The sequence below is a fragment of the Emydura macquarii genome, unplaced genomic scaffold, assembly GCF_026122565.2.
Source record: "Emydura macquarii macquarii isolate MOO-44397 ecotype Brisbane River unplaced genomic scaffold, CSIRO-AGI_Emac_v2 contig_2422, whole genome shotgun sequence".
NCBI classification, from domain to species: domain Eukaryota; kingdom Metazoa; phylum Chordata; order Testudines; family Chelidae; genus Emydura; species Emydura macquarii.
The window spans coordinates 28,711,036-28,730,054 of NW_027132559.1; the positions used below are offsets into that span (position 1 = coordinate 28,711,036).

Sequence of the window (19,019 nt, forward strand, 5' to 3'; positions counted from 1 at the left end):
TCCAAACCCACATACATCAGGCAATTTATAACATTTTCAGTAATTCTACAAACATTTATGCATATGCTTAACTGTAAACATCTCAGTTATTCTCAAAGAAGTCAGTGTTTACAGGATAGAGGCCTAAAATTTGTTATGCTGTAAGGGAAGCTATTCTCAGACTGACATTTTCTTGAGTTAACAATTGTCTTATATCTGATTGAAACAGTTTTTTGTTTTTTACTTTAAATCTATAGCAAGAATGAACGGAAAAGGAGTAACAGTACACTATTTTGGACAACTTGCCTAAACAGAAATTTATAGCTATTGAAATAATGCACCAACAGGCTACCTCTAAAAGTAAATTAAAATTTCCAATCAAATGATCAGTCTCTTTGGTCAGTCAAATAGAGACATTTTACAATTTTTAATCAGATTTACAGCAATATTTTAAATTGACAGAACAATGGTATCACATATGCAATAGATCTCTTGTTCAGTGAACCAAATCATACTTTGACCAAATTCCAAACGGTAGAAGTAGTAGGTGGATTAGGAAACACAAGAGAAGTCACTAAAACCATAAGCTGGGAAACAAAATACAGCAAAAAGAACAAAAAAGGAAAATGAATCTGACCAGTCACAAGACAAATTAGATTTCTAACTGAAACTAAACACAGACTACTCTGTCACTCTGTAGGTACTCGACATGAAGTTTATTGATGCTGGGATTCCCCATACATACAAGCCATTTTCTCTCCGGCACATGTACTGCTATTACTACAAAGGCTAATGATGCAATCCTGTACAATATAGTTACTTACATTTGTGTACACTACACACTATCTGTTAACTCTTTCAAATATTGGAACCCTAGCTTACCCTCTCTACCAAGTTCCACAACCTCGACAGAAAAAAGTGCAAGATATTGACAGTGGATTTAATATAAAATTTAATTGAGAAGTCATTCAGAAATCCTGTTTGGTTATGTAATGCAGCCCAGCTCAAATACAAATTCGGTTCTCCATCAGCAGGTCCCAACTGTTAATTGTTGCTTCTCACTGGGTAGTTACAAATGTAATATTAGAAAAACGGAAAATCATATATTTTCAACAAGGTTCATAAACATTCACAGATTCACCACTTGCATGATGAATACAGATTCTGCCATATTCTTTTATGAAACACTTTTTTGAACATACACGTTGCTTTTTTAATTCGTCATGCTATACCATTCATATGTACTTAAAACTCTTTGCTGTGCTTCTCTGACATATTTATGGAAGATGTTTGTGAAATTTCACAAACAAGAGGGGAAAACATATGTACACAAACATAACCAATTTTAAGATGAGTCCTCATCTGCAATCCCTTCACAACAACCAAACAAAAAATAAAAAATTGATGTAATGAATAAAATGAAGGTAGTAGTAAATGCAGGACACCGCATACTATTCCAGTATGCTCAAAAGGGCCATTCTACTCTCACCTTTATCACGGTCATACAGCAAATCTTCTGTTGAACAGGGACTCCCATCCTGAGATTCCGGAGGGCAAAAGGGAGAAACGCATGGTGAGTGACTGCTGCAGCTGCTGCTGCGCTCTTGGACAGAAGGGGTCTGTGTATCAATGCTGCGTGTGCTACTGCTACGATAATGAGCAGGCAAGGGTGCTCTTCGACCATCAGGAATATCCAAGGGCTGCAAGAGAAAACACTTAAATTACTCAGAAAGAGCCCAATTCTAAAAGCCTTCAGCCTGCAAAGCTTCCATTGAAAACTCAGGCCTTGACTTTGAAAATCTGTTCCAAGCCAAGCATGTCTTTTAAAAAGAAAAAACGCTGCTTTATTTAAAAAGGAAAGAATGGTAAAATACACATTAACTCTTTCAGCACTGCAACAGTGTGTGCAAGTTCCAGGGCAATTGCAGCTGCAACTATATTTCTTAAACAAGTTTCAGGACTAGATGCACTTCACTTTATCCTTGCGTGCTAAGATTTATTCTGTTTAAATAAACACTTTGGTATTTTAAAAAGTAACAATACAAAAAGTTAAACAAAAATGAGAAATTAAAGTTATTTTACAGAGATGGCTACACAAGTGCAATATACAAAAAGTTACCTACCATTGTTACAAAAGGGAAAAAAATCACTTTAGCAAAGATCTCCAACAGATAGGATTTTATGCTTTGGTATGGCTAGTTTTGGTGTAAGAGCACAATGAAAGATGAAAATGTAACAGTATGTTACAGGCCTAATTTAAAAAAATAAATACATTGGACCAGAGAATAGTAAGCCACTGTTAAACACTGTCTAAGTCCCTCCCAATCCTCTTTTGGTGACTCTAAGAGAGGCACTCTACCTATTTTCTGTTCTTCCCCTATGGATATATAGTTTTGTCTTTGAGAAAAATGTTCTCCCAACATCTCCAGTCAAATCTGAATTATATTGCACTTAAAAACAGGAGAGGAGAACAGATACAACCAATAATTAAACATATCAACTTTATTCTCATTTAGGCAAGGACTAGAAAAGTGTTTTGTTTTGTTTTTAATTTTAACCAAAATGGTTCAACCATTTCTGAGAATGAGGCTAGGGGAAAATACATTGTTTTGCTCTTGTTAACAAATTCTTGAGACTTTTACTTTGAACTAGTGACTTGCATAGCACCACATAGGAACTCTGTGGCACAGACAGCATTAATTCTGGGATTTCCTAACTTTTGAGTGCTTTCACTTTACAACCTTAATGTTCTTTTAATGTATTTTTGTATGTAATATTATATAGACTCAATATTTCACAGTAAACTTCCTAAAGCCACTGATAACACGGGTAAAAATTCTGACTATCTAGCTTCATTTCACTTTTCTTTTAACATGCCATCCTGAATGGAAAAAAGAAAGATGCCATCAAGTCATATGAAATTGCAACTGTTAACTGAAACGGTTTTATGTACATGGTACACAGCTTCTCAGGAAAGAAAATTCTAAACATAAATGGTCTAACTTTCACCAACAATAAGTGCTTGGTAAATGTGCAATACAGCATGTCATGTCTTGATGTCTGAACACAAGAAATGAACACCTTCAGAGCCAAATCAGAACACATTTTCCTTATAATGATCATTAACAGACCAAATGTAGATGCTTCATTTAGCAAATACAATCTATTACTCTCTGAATTATAGAGAAAATATCATTGCATCTCACCAGACCCCGCAGATGGGCGGCAAAGGGGGCAAGGGCCCAGGGGCCTGGCGATTTAAAAGGGCCTGGGCTATTGACAGCGGGTGAGGCTTCCCCTCAGGGAGGCTAGCTCCCTGTCTGCCTCTTCTGCCTGCGACCCCATCCACACTCCACCTCTGTTCCACCGCAGGTCCTGCTGCTCACTGCAAACTCCCTCCCTGCCTCCCGCTGTTGCTCCTGTGTGTCCCTCCTCTCCTTCCCCACTTGCCCCCCTGCCGCTGCTTGCCACGTCCCTCCTTCCCCCTTCCTGCTCAATCCCCCCACTGTCACTTGCCACCTGGGGAAAGGAGGGTGGGGCTTGGGGTGGAGCGTGGGTGGGGCCTCAGGCGGAAGAGGCGGGGCAGGATCTAACCTCCCTGAGGAGAAGCTTCACCTGCCACCCATGGTCATAAACCTCAGCCATCCCTTTCTGTGGGCCATTGACTTTTCTGCCCTGTGGTCCAGAATTGCTGTTGGCAGTCCTGCCTCTCATGTCTCTAAAGATGAACATTTATTATAGATCAAGAATTAGATTTCACTATAAAGAAGATTAACAATTATGTAAAAAGGAAAAAAAAAATCACACCTCAAACAGGTCTAGCTTGAATAAGTTTTAAATAATTACATTTTGAGGGGCAAAAATGCCATTATGCATGTGTTTCCATGAAACTAAGATTCTGGAAAATAAATTTTTTCATTCATGGCACTAGAGAGACAGACACTATTCTATCTAAGTTAAGTGATGTTCACTACTTAGAAAATACCCATAGATATTTCAGAGAATACTTTAACTTCTGCAGAATTCTACTTCCCCTTCATATAAAATAAAAGCCCTTTTATTGAAAAATTTTAAAAAATTTGTAAAAATATAACCATAAACTTTCGCTTTAATGTTGATTCTCGTGCAAAGTTCTTAAATTGCAGCAAATAAAAATCACAATATTTTAAATAATGTGAACTGCTTTCAACAATTTAAATCAATGTTTCAAAATTACCTTCCATGAGCCAGATCTACAGCTTATGGAGTATGTTAAAAATTGAGCTCCTCACAACTTTAAACTGAAGAAATGAATTAATTAATTCACAACAGCTGCTGTTACTTCTTATAGTGATAAATTCATGGAAAATAACACGAACATTTCTGTATTGTGTGTTTTTTGGTAAGAGAACCAAGTCGTGTAAACCTTTTGCTGGATGCATATTGACAGAATGCTAACTGAGATGGCATGACATTGATAACTACTTTTTTCTCCTCTCTTTCTTGCAAAAAGTCCCTTAAGGAGACAAAGACATGGCCATCTGACAGCAGCATGCACTTCTCAAGGTATTCCATTAAAATTCACCAATAAACTGCACTCGGTGGTAGTCTTCATTCTTTAAGAAGGAAGCTACTTACATTCTGAGCATTAGTAATGGTATTGAGATGCAGCACACACATAATAGGCACAAGAGATCAAGTTTCCACACATCTTAGAGCTGTTTAGGAAACAAATATTCCAACCTCATAAAGTTAGAACTTTTTCTATTTAAAACCACCATCCAGATTGGAACATGAAAAAGGCAGAGATAAGACATAAATTGCCTTTGCCTTATAATAGCAGTGAAGCTGAGCAAATTTGTAGTAGAAGCAGACAGCCAAGATGAGTGAAAGCAAAAATCTACAGTGCATTCCAAAAGTCCCTTGGAGTAAGAATAAATGAAACCAGTGAATATTCAAACAGAAAGCCAAAAAGGGGGGACAGTAGCTAAAAAGAAGAGAATACTGAGGACTTTCATACGTATAGTAAGAGAGGAAGCAGTAGTAGAAATTAAGTCCATTAATAAATGAGGATGGGATAATATTAAATATTAGCCATTTCTGAGTCCTTGTAACCTGTTTTTAACAAGAAAAATGAAGCGTTGGAATACTTAAGCAAAGAGGAAGACCTTTAAAATATACACATCAAAAAATAAAAGGAAAGGGAATATTTGAAAATATACAAATTAGCAATTCAAATTATATTCAATAGAATAGTAAGGGAATTAGCTAATAAAGTACTGTACCTTTAACTATTATTTTTGAGAAGTATAAATACATAGTGAGAATATCCTAGCAATTACTATTCTGTAAGTCTAACTTCTATCCCTAGTAAAAAAGTGGAATAAATAATGTGAGAAAAAATTCTAGTTTCTAGAGAATCAAGAGCAATAAGCAGCACAGGGTGATACAGAATATATCTTGCAAACTTAACATAACTGTTTATTTTTCAAAAATACACTTACAAAATTAAATTGGCACAAAGAAAGCAGAAAACAATACATTTATGTGCTAGTAAAGCATGTCTTGCAAACACACATCTGAATTAATTCAAACTGATTCGTGTGAACATTCATGTGGATTGAAAAAAAAAAAACTATCTGAAAGACTGTAAACTGAATATAATGATAAATGTGAAAGTATCAAATTGGGGGAGAAGTTTCATGGATTACCAACTGAATCTATGGATTAAATTTCAGCTCTGATGTAAGTGACGGCAATTCAGCTGAAGTCAATGGAGTTGCATTCATGTATCCCAGGGCTTAATTTGGTTCTACATTGTACCCAATCTTATTTAAAGTTCATTAATGATCTAAAAAACAGAATAAAGAGCTTATTGACAAAATTCACAGATAAAGTTAAATTGGGAAGATATGGGGGAAAATGACAGAAATAATACAAGAGGAACAGCCAAAAAATAAAATATATTTTATCACATTTAAGGGAAAAGAATCCAAAATATAGTTATTTAACAGGAGAAAGAATTCTTGAAAGCAGTAATGCTCAAATAAAATTTAGGAAAGATAATGGACAACCAAGTAGACACAAATTTGCAATGCATTAATGCAGACAAAAGGGAACAATGCAATTGTGAGCAGCAAATACAGACACTGGAGCAAGAAAATAATACTCTCCCTCAATATGGCTCTTGTGCAACTGTACCTACAATATTTTGTTTGGTTCTAGTAATCTCATTACAAAAAAAGACATTGACACATTGGAAGAGGTTCACAGTAGAGCAACAAAATGTATTAGTGAGCTAGAAGGCCTGACATACAGGCAAATATTAAGAGTTAAATATGTATTACTTGGCTAAATAATAATAACCATAATAGGCAGTGGATTGAAGATAATTTTCGAGAAATATTTGTCCACCTAGGTTTTTATAATAGCACAATAAGCCAGTAGGCCAACTCCTCACTAAGGCAGTCAGGGCCATTATTTTAAATGATTACTCTGAAGTCCATAAATCAAGAGGGAAAAGAGTTATTTAAGATAATGCAAGGGGGTATAACGAGAAGAAACGGGATAAAATGAAGAGAACAATATAAAATATGTATTTCTATTAGTAAAAACCTCCCAGTGAGATCTTTTAAGCTGTGGAGTAATATTTGCAGGAAAGTGAGAGAAGCTCTGTCTCTTGGAACATTTTAAATTAGACTTCACAAAGCTCTAGAAAGTGTCTGGTGTAATATTAAACAAATCTCCACTGGCAAAAGGCTGGACGAGACCTAATGGGTCATATCTATAACTTATGATTCTTGGGATACTAAAAGAAACATTAGATCTGTCAAGGCCTTTGGAAGAGGGGTTCACTGTTTGATCCTGTAAGGTAAGGAGCACTCTGGCCCCAATCCTGCAAAGCATTTAGGTATGTGCTTAATTACTTCGTTGGATCAGACGCAGAGCATTCAAGAAACTTACAGCATAGAGCCAACATGTACAGTAATAAGATGTTCAAGTCCAAGGATATCAATTTGTCTGATAAATAAACTAATGTCCTCTGACTTTAACAGATCAAACTCTAACCAGAGTGACATCAGCAGTGGCACAGTAATGCACATGCTAGGAGATAGCACTAAGACAATATATTTATTGGTTTTGGTATTGTTTTAATCCTGTCAAAACACTGGTCGCTTCTAAAGAGAAAATATGAGCCTTGGAAGACCAGATTTAATGCAAAACATATGCACAGCCTTTTATAAGCCTCTGGAGAAGGAAGGATTTTACCACTTTTTGTGTTTATCACTATAATGAAGTACTATAAATACCAGCTTTTGGAACCTCAAAACTTACGTACAAAAAGCCACTGTATTTTTCAAAACCAAATACTAAGTTTTGCCATGACTAGAGCTAGTCAGAAAATATTTTTCTCCCCTGGCGGAAACCCAAAACTGAAATATCTGTCCTTTAACTGAAATAAATCAATTCTGAAATGCTGCTGCAGTACCCCACGTATTTGTAGTTTGCTCCCAATTCTCTTTTATAAGCAGGAATCCTACCTTGTCTACATCTCCCTTGATTCACTATAGTCTCCCCTTTTGTGAGGACAGGTGAAACACCAAGGAGATGAGTCCAGTTCAAACCTTACCTTGGATACTTCTTCTTTTCCACTGTTTTCTTTAATGAATACTTTTTCTAATTCAGGACTTATTCCTTCTACATTGCACGACACACGTGAAACAGTTGATTTTGGCACTGAAATATTTGACAGTGGCATAGGGACTGATCTTGAGATAGAAGCCTACAAAGTAAATGTAATAAATGTTATATAGGCTTTGAAGTCAGAGTTTCATAAAATGAAAGATTAGGTCACTATTAGTAGGGTCATTATCACATTTTAAAAATCTATAAACAGTGAATTAAAGAATCATGCACTAATTTTAAAATCTAGAGGAGCGAATTTTCATCTTTAGTTTATTAATTTAATATTAAAAACATACTTACCACTAAGAAATTAGAAAGACAGAAATTGGATTAAAATTACATAAATGTAATGCCACTAACACTACTTTTTCCTGTAAAGCAAATAGAATTGTATATGAAATATCTTATTGCAGTGCTTTTCAATAGTTGGCATGTGTACTTTCTAGGGAATGCAAAAGGAGAAAAACCTCTAACAAACAAAGACTTCAAATATATCAAAAGTAAAACCAGAAAAATGTAAAGAAAAAACAAATGCAACCAGACCATTTCTTTGTAATTTCCCCATATCCTGTACATGCTTACTCTATAGACACTGCTGATTTATTTTTTATATTGGCCCAAATGCATGTTCAAGTTTAACCCTGGCATTTCCTGACATCTGAGTGCTTAGCCATGCAATGTTAACATTCTTTTTATGCAGGTTTTTTTGTTTTCTGACTGGTTTATAGTAAAGGTGAAATGAAACTTTCACTCTAAACATTTTCAGTGGTTTATAACTTTTCAGAACTACCACCCTTTCCCATGTTTATTCCATACATTACTTTTACCTGAAAATCTGAAGAGAATCCATTTAGTCATTTGGGGATCAAACATTCAAACAAACACAGGTATGATTTTGAGGAAACACGTTAACTTCTTGATTTAAACAAGTGAATTAAAGGCTGGAAATTAATGTTGCTATAACATTAGATTCTTTCATTATAAAATCAGTGAATACTGAGCAATGTGACATTCATATTATTCAGCAAATAATATAATGGAAAGGAACAAAACTATTTATACTTCTACAATAAGACTAAATTGAATTGTGTACTATTTTATGCTTTGACTGCACTTTTCTATGGCCTCACAACATTTAGCACTTTATTACTACATATCTCATGGAAGATTTGCAATTCAGGCAGACTGAAACATTAATTTATAATTGTAAGATTAAAGTTGCATTTGAGGTTTTGGTTTTTTTTTTTTTTTTTTAATTAATTCAGAATTATGCTTGTATTTCTTTCTTCCACTTTCTCACCAATCTCCAGTTTATTTTGGTAACACTAAGTACATGAGCATTGAAAAAGCTGTATAGAACTTCATCTGCTCTCTTGCTTTATGCTATTCACATTAATGCCTGTTTGTGCCATCATAACTGATTGCTTTGGAAATAACATATCAAACACACACTTCTGATTTCATGAGACATCCTGAAGAACAGATATGCTAAGTAACCAAGATCATGTTTCCATGTACATTTCAAGTATTAAGGACAAAGAAAAGAGAAACATTTACTTATACAATACTATAAACATTTATAGCATTTTACAGACAAGAAATGGTCTCTACTCCCAAAAAGCTTCCAATCTAAATTTGTTTGCAGTGATGCTGTAGCTAAATTGGTTCAGAATATTAGAAAGACAAGGTGGGTGAAGTATCTTTATTGGGCCAAATTCTGTTGTAAAAGAGACAAGTTTTTGAGTTTAACACAGAACCCAGACTTGAAGAAAAGCTGTGTAAGCTCAAAAGCTTGTCTCTTTCATAACAGCAGTTGGTCCGATAAAAGATGTTATCTCATCCACCTTGTCAATCTAAATTTAGACATACCATGACAAGTGAGGACACAAACAATGGGATGCAGATAGGGGAGGACAAAAATTGCATATATATATATATATATTCCAAGCAAGAACATGACTGTATCAATTAATATTTTTAAATGATAATTTTGTACACTGATAAATGGAGAGATGTGTTGGAGAGACGTGGTCAAAATAAGCAGAGGAAAAAACAGAGTATGTAGTATGTAATTTCAATAATATGAACAATGAAGAATTATTCTTGAAACTAGATGGGCAGACAATACCAAAAACACAGTTTCAAGTATCTGGGTTTCAGAATCTGGGGAAATGAAAGACAAAATTAGAGCTAGGATAATAAATACCTATCTCAAATGGAGAGAGATAAGTGGTTTAATATGTGATATGAAGATACCAATAAGATTAATAGGGAAAGTCTATAAAACAGCAGTTTGTCCAGTTTTAATGTATAGCGTTGAGTGTTGGACAACAAAGAAGAAACATGAGCAAATGATCTGTTCCACAGAAATGCAAATATTGAGATGGATGAATGATGTGAGCAAGGAAGACCACATAGGAATGAGTGTTAGAGCAATGTGACATTCACACTATTCAGCAAATAATATAATGGAAAAGGTACATGCTCAATATTACATTCATAAATGAAAAAATGAGGAAATACAGGCTCAGATGATTTGGACATGTAAAGTGCAGTCCTAATCATTTTTTGAGTAAGAGAGTCCACCAGATCAAGACTGAAGGCAAAAGACAGAGGTTGCCCAAGTAGTGGATGGATGTTATAAAGGAAGATTTTAATATGTGGTGTAATAGAAGAGATTGCACCAAGCAGAGCACTTTGGATGGAGAGGACTCGTACAGCAGATCCCCATTTGATGGGATTAACACAAGGAAAAAGATGGATCGTGTACACTGAAAGACTGAAGCTACATGTACTTATTTGTTATCGGGTGAGCAGAACTTAGATGCTTATCTAAGGCAGAGGAACATGGAAGCACAAAGGGAAGGAGGGGAAAAGAGATGGAGCAATGGTCAAGAGGATAGGAGGATTGGGAAGTAACAATTGATAGTGGTGAGAATAAATACAACTAATAGTGTGTTACTTTATAGGAAACGTTAGTTTCATTCCACCCTTTAAACTGACTAATGTTATTTGTAAATGTCATTCCATCCTTGACACTGACTAAATTTACTTGTAAAATTCATTTCCCTTAATCTCCGTGAAATGAACTAGAATACTTTGCCATTAACTCTGTGGTGAATTTTAAAAAAATAAAAATTGTGATTTACACAGGGCCCTAACTAGAAGGCCACAATGAACCACTGTGATCATGTGGTCTGATCACCCGCATCACAGGCTACAGAACTTTCCTGAATTAATAACTTGTAGAAAAACATCCAATCTAGATTTAAAAATTACCAGTGATGGAGAATCTACCACAACCCCTGGCAAGTTGTTCCAATGGTTAATTACCTATGCTGCTAAAAAAATGTGCCTTATTTCCCAGTCTGAATTTGTCAAGCTTCAACTTCCAGCCACTGAATCTTGTTACACCTTCATCTGATAGACTGAAAAGCCTATTATGAAAATTTTGTTCCACGTGTAGGTACTTATAAACTGTTATCAAGTCACTCATTAACTTTCTCTATTGCTGTGAACATAGGCCCTTGCTAATGTTGCAGCTGGCCATGGTGACGATTAGCAGTTTATAGGGATCTTTTAACATCCCCAAATTATGGAGGTATGTGGAAGTAGCCTGCCACTGGACCTTGAGATCCCAAACATCTCAGTGACGGTGATCCAGTGGAGCAAAGGAGAAGGGTAGGTAAGACCATCTTACCCTCCCACAGAATCCTGCTGCTACAGCAGCTGACTGGTGACAACCCTTCTGGAGAAGGAGAGATTTTTTTAAAGGACCATCATAAAAGGCTGGTCCTGAAGGCAGTGGCATTCCTTGAAGGTGAGAGACTGCAAGTATTCCCACCATGTTAACTGGAAATGGTCAGATGGAATAAGGAGATAACAAGTAGTCCCAGCTCAATCGCTGAAGCCTGTTGCTGCCGCTATGTCTGACTGCAAGGGTATTTTTGAGAAGCGTTTAAAGGATATACTTCAAACATTTTACAGGAGGCATCAGTTGCTTTCTTGGTATGATTCTCTTTTTTATTATATGATTGTGATTATGGGATAAAATCCCAGGTAGTACTCATGACATCAATCTGTTAGGCCTTTTAATATGACTTAAAACACAGGAAGGGAATCAAAGAAGAAGTGGAAAGAAACAGAAGGCTATTCACTTAACCATGATACAAAAAGGAGATCACTGATACAAGCAGTGGACTGCTTACCTGAGTCTGACTGATTGCTATATGGTTGCCATGGAGCGGTGACTGACGTTCTTTTTCTTTATTGTGACGACTGCTCTGTTTACTGCGTTGGAGCTGCTGCCTCAATTTGGCAATCTGCTAGAAAGACATAAAATCAAGTTAAGATGAGATGTGACACAGGTAACTGCTTATACCTTTCTTATAAAAGCAGTATCATGGACAGAAGAATCAAATATTTTCTAGGGCATTTTATAAAGGAACATGTCTGCTGCTTCTTGCTTTAATAATAATAGGATTTAATAATTCAGCCTATACGTGGCATTCTTTTTCAAAATACTTGCCTAACCAACAATCTGAATTTGAAGGCAAACTCAATTTAAAGGCTGAATTTTTTCATGTGCAAAATAAGCCCTCTGATAACTGATGCAAACCACAATCATTCTTCCTGACTCTGGCCTCTGTCAGATTTTGCTGCTTCCCAACTTGTTTGGCATTGTAGAAAATAATTTACAGTCTTTATATTTCCTTGGTCCTAAATAGAACCATGTTTATCATTGATATTTCCCACCATTACTGACAAAAATCTTCAAAATCTGACAGCTAACATGCACTGCTCCACTACTTCAGAGAAGCTATCTAGCATACACCTTCAACCTACAGATATAAATACTATTACTGTAAGACTCCCCCATGCAAACCAATCCTCTCTTTGGCACTGTGGTGATGGTTTTTTTTTTTTTTTTTTTTTTTTTTTTTTTTTTTTTTAAAAGAACTACTATACAGTGCTGCCTATTCAAACAGTCATACATTTTAAGGAAAAAAAGGACCATGACCATTATGGTCATTTACTCTGACCTGATGCATAAATATGTTACAGAATTTCACTCAAGAATCCCTTTATCTAGCTCAATAATTTCTGATTGAACGCAGTCCATCTTTTAAACTCATCTAATCTTTAAAGACTTCACGTTTGTGTGCAAAGAATTATGTTCCATTGTAAGGGACACATTTTGCACACTTGGTTTACAATCTCCTTGGGTCCATGAAATGAGACAATGGTTTCAATATGCTGAATTCAAACACTCTCCTGTCTGCATAGCTGAAATGAGTCAGAGCAGCTTCTATTGTACTATACAGATTCCTTCTTGAGTAACAAGTCTCAAGGAGGTGATCTGGAGAATACTCCCATAAATATGACTTTTTGAAGAAAATTCTAATTATATCATTTACTAACATTACGCAAACCAGAGAGATTACTGAATAAATCACAAGAAACAAAAAGGGAGCATACAAAGACTACATTACTCAGACACACAAATGTTAAGGTCAGCAGGGAACATTGTGATCAACTAGTCTGACCTCCTGCACATTGCAAGCCTTAGAACCTCATCCGCCCGCCCACTCCTGTAACAGATCCCTAGCCTTTGACTGACTTACAGAAGTCCTCAAATAATAGTTTACAGACTTCAAGTTACATAAAATTCACCGTTTATATCAGTTTAAATGTGCAAGTGACCCAATGCCCCATGCTGCAGAGGAAGGCAAAAACCTGCTAGGGTGTCTGCCAATCTGACCCGGGGGAAAATTCCTTCCCAACCCCAATATGGTGATCAATTAAACCCTGAGCACTTGGGCAAGACCCACCAGGCAGATACTACAGAGAATTCTCTTTCAGGTAACTCAGAGCCCTCTCATCTAATGTCCCATCTCTGGCTGTTGGGTATTTTTTTTTTTTTTTTTTTTGCTGATGGGCCACATGCCATTGTAGGCAGTCCTATCATAGCATCCCCTCCATAAACTTGTCAAGCTCAGTCTTGAAGCCAGTTAGGTTTTTTGCCCCCACTACTTTCCTTGGAAGGCTGTTCCAGAACTTTACTCCTCTGACGGTTAGAAACCTTCATCTAATTTCAAGCCTAAACTTGTTGGTGGCCAGTTTATATCCATTTGTTTCTGGGTCCACATTGGCACTTAACTTACATAACTCCTCTTCCTCCCTGATATTTATCCCTCTGATGTATTTAGAGAGAGCAATCTTATCTCCCAACAGCCTTATTTTGGTTAGACTAAACAAGCCAAACTCTGAGTCTCCTCTCATAAGGTACAGGTTTTCCATTCCCCAGGTCATCCTAGTAGCTCTTTTCTGCATCTGTTCCAGTTTGAATTCATCTTTCTTAAACATGGGAGACCAGAACTGCACCCAGTATTCCAGATGAAGTCTCACCAGTGCTTCGTATAGCGGTACTAACACTTCCCTGTCTCTAGAAATACCTCACCTGATGCATTCTAGGACTGCATTAGCCTTTGCATCACATTGACAGCTTGTAGTCATCCTCTGATCAAACAATACACCCAGGTCTTTCTCCTCCTCTGTTGCTTTCAACTGATAATTCCCAAATTATAGCAAAAATTCTTGTTGTTAGTTCCTAAATGCATGACCTTGTACTTTGTACTATTAAATTTCATCCCATTTCTACTACTCCAGTTTACAAGGTCATCCAGATCTTCTTGTATGATATTCTGGACCACCTCTGTATTGGCAATAAATACCTCTCAACTTTGTGTCATCTGCAAATTTTATTAGCACACTCACTTTTTATGCCAACGTCAGTAATAAAAAGGTTAAATAAGATTGGCTCCAAGACTGATCTCCGAGGAACTCCATTAGAAAACTCCTGACAGTTCACCTTTCAGTATGACCCATTGCAGTCTCCCCTTAAACCAGTTCTTTATTTGCCTTTCAATTATCATATTAATCCCCATCGTCTCCTATTTAACTAATAATTTCCCATGTGGAACTGTATCAAATGCCTTATTGAAATCCAGGTAGATAAGATTTACTGCATTTCCTTTGTCTAAAACAATCAGTTATCTTCTCAAAGAAGGCGATCAGGTTGGTCCGGTATGACCTACCTTTTTGTAAAACCATGTTGTATTTTATCCCAATTGCTGTTCATCTCTATGTTCTTAACGATTTTCTCTTTCAAAATTTGTTCCAAGACTTTGTATACAACAGAGATCTAACAGGGCTGTAGTTTCCTGGATCACTTTTTTCCCTTTCTTAAAAATAGGAACTCTATTAGCAATTCTCTAGTCATAGTGTATGATCCCGAGTCTACAGATTCATTAAAAATCTTTGCTGTTGGGCTTGCAATTTCATGTGCCAGTTCCTTTAATATTCTTGGATGGAGATGATTCGGGCCCCCAATTTAATCCCATTAAGCTGTTTGAATTTTACTTCCACTTCAGATGTGGTAATTTGTACCTCCATATTCTCATTGCCATAAACCACTCTACAATTACCCCTAAGCGCTTCAATAACCTCATTGAAAACTCAGGCAAAGTATTTGTTTAGGTGTTGGACCATGCCTTAATCTTTAATCTCCACCCCATCGTCAGTGTTTAGCAGTCCCACTTCTTCTTTCCTTGTTTTCTTCTTAGTTATATGGCTGTAGAACCTTTTACTTTGCAAGGTCCAACTCTGCTTGGCTTTCAGCAGTTCTCACTTTATCCCTAGACTTTCTGACGTCCAAGAGGTACCTTTCCTTGTTAATCCCTCCCATTTTCCATTTCTTGCAGGCTTTCTACTTTCTCTTAATCATCTATTTGAGATGCTTGCTCATCCAGCTGGGTCTGCAATCCTTCCTTTCAAATTTTTTTCCCATTCCTTGGGATGCAGGCTTCAGATAGCTTCTTCACCACTGACAAAGTAATTCTAAGCCTCCTTCACATTCAGATCTTTGAGTTCTTCAGTCCAGTCCACTTCCCTAATTCCCTTTCATTTTTAAAGTTCACTCTTTTGAAATCAAGGACCCTTATTGCAGATCTATTTTTGTTTATCCTTCCATTTAACTTAAAATGAATTGGGGCATGATCACTTGAACCAAGGTTGTCCTCTAAAACCAGTTCCTCTATGAGGTCCTCACTACTCACCAATATCAAATAAAAAATGGCATCAGCTCTTGTTGGTTCAGAACTATTTGGTGAAGAAATCTGTCAACTATCCTGGAAAATCTAGGCCCTGCTATTATTAGTAGCACTTATCCTCCAATCTACATCTGGGACAAGTGCTCCCATAATTCCTAGCAGCGCTCACACAATTCCTAGCAGTGTTTTATTATGGTCTCTATCCATATCCAAATCAGATATTAGTGCTCTATAGCACACCTCAAGTACTATATCAGGGGAAAGTTTTCTTCTGCCCAAAGTGATTTTGGGCCAAACAGACTGTCTTATCCATTCCATTACTTCTCATTTCTTTACAGCCTCATCATTAATATACAATATTACTCCACCACATTTGCTTTTTTCCCCATCTTTCCTGAACAGCACATACCCTTCAATACCTGTACTCCAGTCATGACTACTATTCCACCATGTTTCTGTTATCCTTATAATATCTGGTTTCACTTCCTGCACCTGCAATTCTAGTTCCTCCATTTTGTTACGCAGGCTTCTTGTATTGGTGTACAAACATCTTAACTGTTATTGCTTGGCTTTGCCAACATTCCTCGCCCGATTGGGTATAGTCATTCTATTGCCAGTATTGCCTGTGAGTGGTGTCAGCATTATCGTTCCTCTTAATGTCCATTTGCCTACCTATTGCTGTTCCTTTCTCACTTGATTTTCTTCTCTCTCAATGTTAAACTTGGGCATGGAGATTACATCAGCATTTCCCAATCATCTCCCCTGAATTCCTAGTTTAAAGCTCTTTTAATTAATTGTGCCAACCTCCACCCAGAAGTCTATTTCTCTCCCTACACAGGTGAAGTCCATCCCACAAGCACAGTCCATGAATGCTTCCCAGTGGTCAAACATCCCAAAATCCTCCTTATAGCACTAATCCCTGAGCCTTCTGTTGATCATCATAACCTTGTCTCACCTTCAGTCTCTTCTTCTAGGGACAGGCAGAATCCCATTGAAGATCACGTGAGCCTACATTTCCTTAATCATCTTCCCCAGCCTATCATAGTCACCCTTGCTATATTCCAGCAAGAATTTAACTGTCTCATTTGTTCCCACATGAAGGACAATCAGTAGATTCTTTCCTGCTCCCATCAGGATCCTCTTCAGCCTCAGTGTCCACATCCCATATCTTAGCTCTCAGCAGACAGCACAGCTTTCTGTTCTCTGGATCAGCTCTGGGGATTTCCTATTAAGGACAGACAGGTCTGTCATCAATCATGTAGACCTGTCTTTTCCGGTGATAGTGTGATTCTCCAGCCTTCCTCCAGTTCTTTTTGGCTGCAAGTTCTCTTATCTTTTATTTTCTCTTACAATCTTATGCAAGTCATCCTCTATCCTTCTAGGGCTCTGAACTCTAGGTATCTCCATTGACTTTTCCCCTCTTCTGACAAGACCACATGTTCTTCTCTTCTTCCTTGCCCTCCCTCCTTCAGTTACAGCCTGCTGTGCCCCTACTTTATCTTCCTACTCAGCAAACTTGTTCCTGAGCTCTATTTCTCCTTCACTAGCCAGTCTTTTCCTCCACCTGATTCGTGAAATCACATGCTTCCACTGACCATTTTCTTCACCCGGCAGTGTCCCCTCTAAATTCTTCAATCTAGCTTGTATCTGCAAATCTTGACTTTTCCCTTCAGCCTCCTCTTGCCTTTGGCTCCATCATCTGCTCGAACCCCCTTTGAAATTCAACCATAGTTTCCACCTGCATTGCCAAGCCTTGGATCTTCTCTTCTATCAGCTCAACCAGATGGCACTTTATACAAACAAAGTTCTTTTCAGGTACCCACTCTAGGATCATATATATCCTGCAGCTTCTACATCCGGTCATCTTCATTGTCTCTTCCATTCCTTGGGTCACTACCACTGCTGCCTCTGTATCTGTCATAGCCTTCCTGCCTAAACTCCTGTCAAGGAAAAAGAAAAAGCCACCAAAACAAAACCAGAACACAAAACTCTCCTTTCCCCAACTCCCCCTCAAGCTTCCCTGTTTATAGCTCTGTTTGCTGTCTCCTCTGCCGCTGCACCTCATATTACTAAATCTTCATTAGAAGACTTGCATGCTATTAGAAAGATTTGTTCCAAAGAAAAATTAAATTTCTAATAGATCTTTTTATGGATCATCGTTAAGGCTATGAGTCGGTCACAGATTCCATGATTTTATGTGACCTCCATGACTTCAACCCCACATAATGAGGCTTGGGCTTCCATGATTTATTGCCCATGTCCTGTTCGTGACTTTTACTAAAAATACCCGTAACAAAATCTTAGCCTTAATGATATCCTGAAACAGACCAAATATGTTATTACATTGACAGTTTATTCTTTCTAGATTTGCTGCTTTGCTGAAACTACAAAATCAATGTGATGCTACCACAGAAATTGTGGATTTCCATTTTTGCAGGATTAACCCCTTTACAATTAGAAGTTGCTAGCATTATACCTTCCATCCACACTGCAAAATATAAATATTATGGGCTCGTAAGACATCGATTATTAAAAAGTAAGTTGATACTATCGCAAGATATTTTAATATTGCTACATCCAAAAAACAGCTAGAATAATGCAATCTGCCACCTCACAAAAACTGCAATATTTGTCATGATTCTTGTGCAAATGCTCAGTAATGTCTTTTTTTGCTTACTGAATCTCACCTCTGGAGTCTAGGCGGACAGCACAGCATAGTAACATACTACTAGTCTATAAATTGTTGATTTATACTCATGAAAGGAGAGCTCTGTCTTGTTAAGTTGTATCATGAGGCATTCATTATGAAACAAATTATCCACTGGTTGAGGGACAAGGATCAGGAGACATTAATTTGGGTTATAGTAAAGGAAGAATTTCTTAAACCAATTCTTCAAACTGGCTTTGATCACCACTCACCACATTTACTTTGTCACAAGAAAGCTCTTACTGCTCTGTCAGTGTAAAAATAGCCTTAAAGTGGGAGTAATGGGAAACCACATACCCTTCATAGCAATAGTTCTTTGATGTGTGGTCCTTATCTATATTCCACTGTGGGGTACACACGATTGAGACTGGAGAATTCCAGCAAGTATTGTTTGCTGGCCTGCATTTGCACCTTTGCTCTCCTTGCGCTCTGTGCTGAGAGTGTAAGTTCCTCCACTTACTGAAAATCACAGTGGCTCCAAGACAAATGGGAAAAAGGGAGGATAGTAGACTATAGAGAGGGATCACACATCTCAAAGAAATCCAAGTGTAAAGGGT

At 37.1% G+C, this 19,019-nt stretch overlaps 1 protein-coding gene across 3 annotated transcripts in view; it reads right to left on the reverse strand.

Annotated features, from left to right (window-relative positions):
* The window catches only part of GLCCI1 (glucocorticoid induced 1), a 129,623-nt gene that overhangs the window by 12,255 nt on the left and 98,349 nt on the right, over nt 1–19,019 (reverse strand). For 2 of the 3 annotated variants that reach the window (XM_067562137.1, XM_067562136.1), the window contains exons 4-6: nt 11,853–11,969; nt 7,589–7,741; nt 1,469–1,679 (exon numbers count right to left, since the gene is read on the reverse strand). In XM_067562137.1, the coding sequence (XP_067418238.1) occupies nt 1,469–1,679; nt 7,589–7,741; nt 11,853–11,969 (481 nt within the window). The remainder of the gene's footprint in view (nt 1–1,468; nt 1,680–7,588; nt 7,742–11,852; nt 11,970–19,019) is intronic. The other variant, XM_067562135.1, reaches the window with a different exon arrangement.